At 36.1% G+C, this 2500-nt stretch overlaps 1 protein-coding gene across 1 annotated transcript in view; it reads right to left on the bottom strand.

Annotated features, from left to right (window-relative positions):
• Nucleotides 1-2415: 2415 nt before the first annotated feature.
• The window catches only part of LOC138863703 (uncharacterized), a 1739-nt gene continuing 1654 nt past the window's right edge, over nucleotides 2416-2500 (bottom strand). The window contains exon 5 of the mRNA XM_070128519.1: nucleotides 2416-2500. This exon is cut by the window's right edge and continues 197 nt beyond it. Coding sequence (XP_069984620.1) covers nucleotides 2416-2500 — 85 coding nt within the window.

The following is a 2500-nucleotide window of genomic DNA, read 5'->3' as shown; positions in this document are numbered from 1 at the left end:
ATATATATATATATATTATATACATACATACATATATATATATATATATATATATATATATATATATTTTTAATTACTGTATAGAGTAGTTTGTCGTTGTGCTAAGAAAATAGGATACTCTACAGATTAGATTTGCCTGGAAAAGAAGATTTAGCAGGATGATACTTTCCTAGAAGTCATATTAAGATTATCGACAGACCATACTCATCAGGAGGTATAATTGTGATTAGATACATGAAGATATGGGTAAAGGAATTTTTTTTTTTAATACTTTGGCTTTGGAAAAGGATTTGGTTATAACTTGCCTACATGTCTTATCTATATAAGACGTTAGAGTGTAGATACAGAACCTAGATAGATTTCCTTTATTGAGACTGACTTAAGGACACATTCTAATAAGGAAGGATTAAGTTTTTTTTCTGTAAACATCTTCAATATCCTTTTCGTCCTTTAAACATTTGATGAGAAGAAATCCTAAGCGTTGGAAAGGTCTGTAATAGTAAAGGAGTTGCGAAAAGACGTATATAATGACAACTATGAAATATGAATTTTATAAGGAACGTAAGCAACAGTGTTCAATCCAAATTCAAAAAAATGTAATTTCATTTTTCACAATGGTTATAATTATTACATCAAAGGGAATTTACATACATATAAATATAACATGGAAATGAAATTATTAATTACCTATTTAAGTCGCGCTTTTTACATTTAGAATCTTGATGATTCTTTCCTTTCGTTCTGAATGTTTCTGATCTTGTGTGGTACTTGGTTCCAGAGAACAGATCCTAATATTTGTGTTTGCAGCGCCCCTATATCTGATGTGATCTTCTGAAAAGGCATGAAGCGGCCGGAAAGGTGTGTGTGAATGGCAATATTGTGATTTGTAAATGAAATCATGTTATTGAAATCTTTATGAATACTTTGATTATGTATGCTTCAAATTTACCGCTTTTTCCATGGGATCTGGCTTTATATGAAACAAAAGTCATTATCACCAGAGATTATCTTTATTTATCATTTGTGATATTGTTCTTGTTTACTTATGCCTGTGAACAATGAGCTTTGTACAAGTAAATTTGTTGTAAATTTTGGTAATCCTTGTATATATTTCGTTGTATTCGTAGCTTGTTGACAGCTGCTTATTTCCTCCGGGACGACGCGATGTTTGTAGATTCCAGCAGTTATTGCTGAGAGCTCACAAATTTGTAAAATTTAATGATTTGGTTAGGAGAACAATGTTATAAACGTGTTCATTTTTTTTTCCTGTATATATTTTCTTTTAAAATAGATTAGTGATTTGGATATGCAATGTTCAGGATGGTCATGTGTGTTTGAAAGGATTTATTTTATCATTTTATTTTTATTATTATGTGTTTGGCCCTGTTTAACAAGATAACATACTTTTTACTGTGCTAATGTGTCAACAATCCACCAAGTGCCTATACCACAAATAGCAATCAGAGGCAGACAGGCTCGTGCTCGAGTTTATCGCGAGAACAAGTTAGTCCAGTCAGGGAGTTGTATTGAGGGTAGACCATTTGCGCCTTCGACCAGGGAGACTTGCTCTCAGCAGGAACAGCGCAGCTGAGCCTGAAAACCTTCGACTTTAATCTCATTGAGTTCTGGGGTCAGCCGTTCGAGTTTTCCTTCTCCATAATCTTCGATCTTGAGTTTCTTCTACAGTGCCTAGTGCCCTCATATCTTCTTTGACAGTATCTTTCCATCTCTTCCTTTGCCTTCCTACACTTCGCCTGCCTCTCACTCCATTTCCATCGTTCTTCTAGCCGGGTCTTCTTCAGCTCCTCTTTTCACATGGCCGAAATATCTCAAACGGGCTTCGCGAGCCTTCTGCCTTATACAGCATATTCCTGTCATTCTGCGAATGTCGGCACTCTCTCTCCTTTCTCTCAGTGAGATCGCTGCTATCCATCGAATCCAGCAAATTCTCTTCCTTCTCAAGTCTCTTCCCTATATAAGAGGACAGGTCTTTAGACAGTCTTATAGACCTTCTTTTTTAGTTTCAGTAGGATCTTATCCAGTACAACTCCAGTCACTTCTTTCCACTTCCTCCAGACTTCTTTTACTCTCAGTCTCACCGCCTTTTCTGTTCCTCATTCTGTAAACACTGACGTTAAATACTTAAATTCAGGACTTTGTTGGATTCTTCTTCCGTCTTCAGATCTTAATTTCATTTCCTCTCGGCCTGTTCTACTGCTTATCATTCCTTCTATATTAGACATATTCACCTATAATCCACCTTGTTCCATTTTCTCCTTCCAAGCTAGGTATCTTCTTTGCATCTCCTTCACTTTAACTAAGTCATCTGCAAAAAGAAGTTCCCACAAGGCTTGTGGTTCCTCCTCTCTAAGCTCTGATGTCAGTGTGTCCATGACTATTAAAAACAGAAAAGTACTAAGGGCTGATCTCTGGTGGAGTCCGACAATGACACAAAAGATCAGTGGCTCCACAAGGTGTGCGAACAAGGGTTTTTGATTCC

The sequence above is a fragment of the Penaeus vannamei genome, chromosome 13 (genome assembly GCF_042767895.1).
Source record: "Penaeus vannamei isolate JL-2024 chromosome 13, ASM4276789v1, whole genome shotgun sequence".
NCBI lineage: Eukaryota > Metazoa > Arthropoda > Malacostraca > Decapoda > Penaeidae > Penaeus > Penaeus vannamei.
The sequence above is the reverse complement of the archived record's forward strand: the minus strand, read 5'-3'. Positions and strand labels throughout refer to the sequence as shown.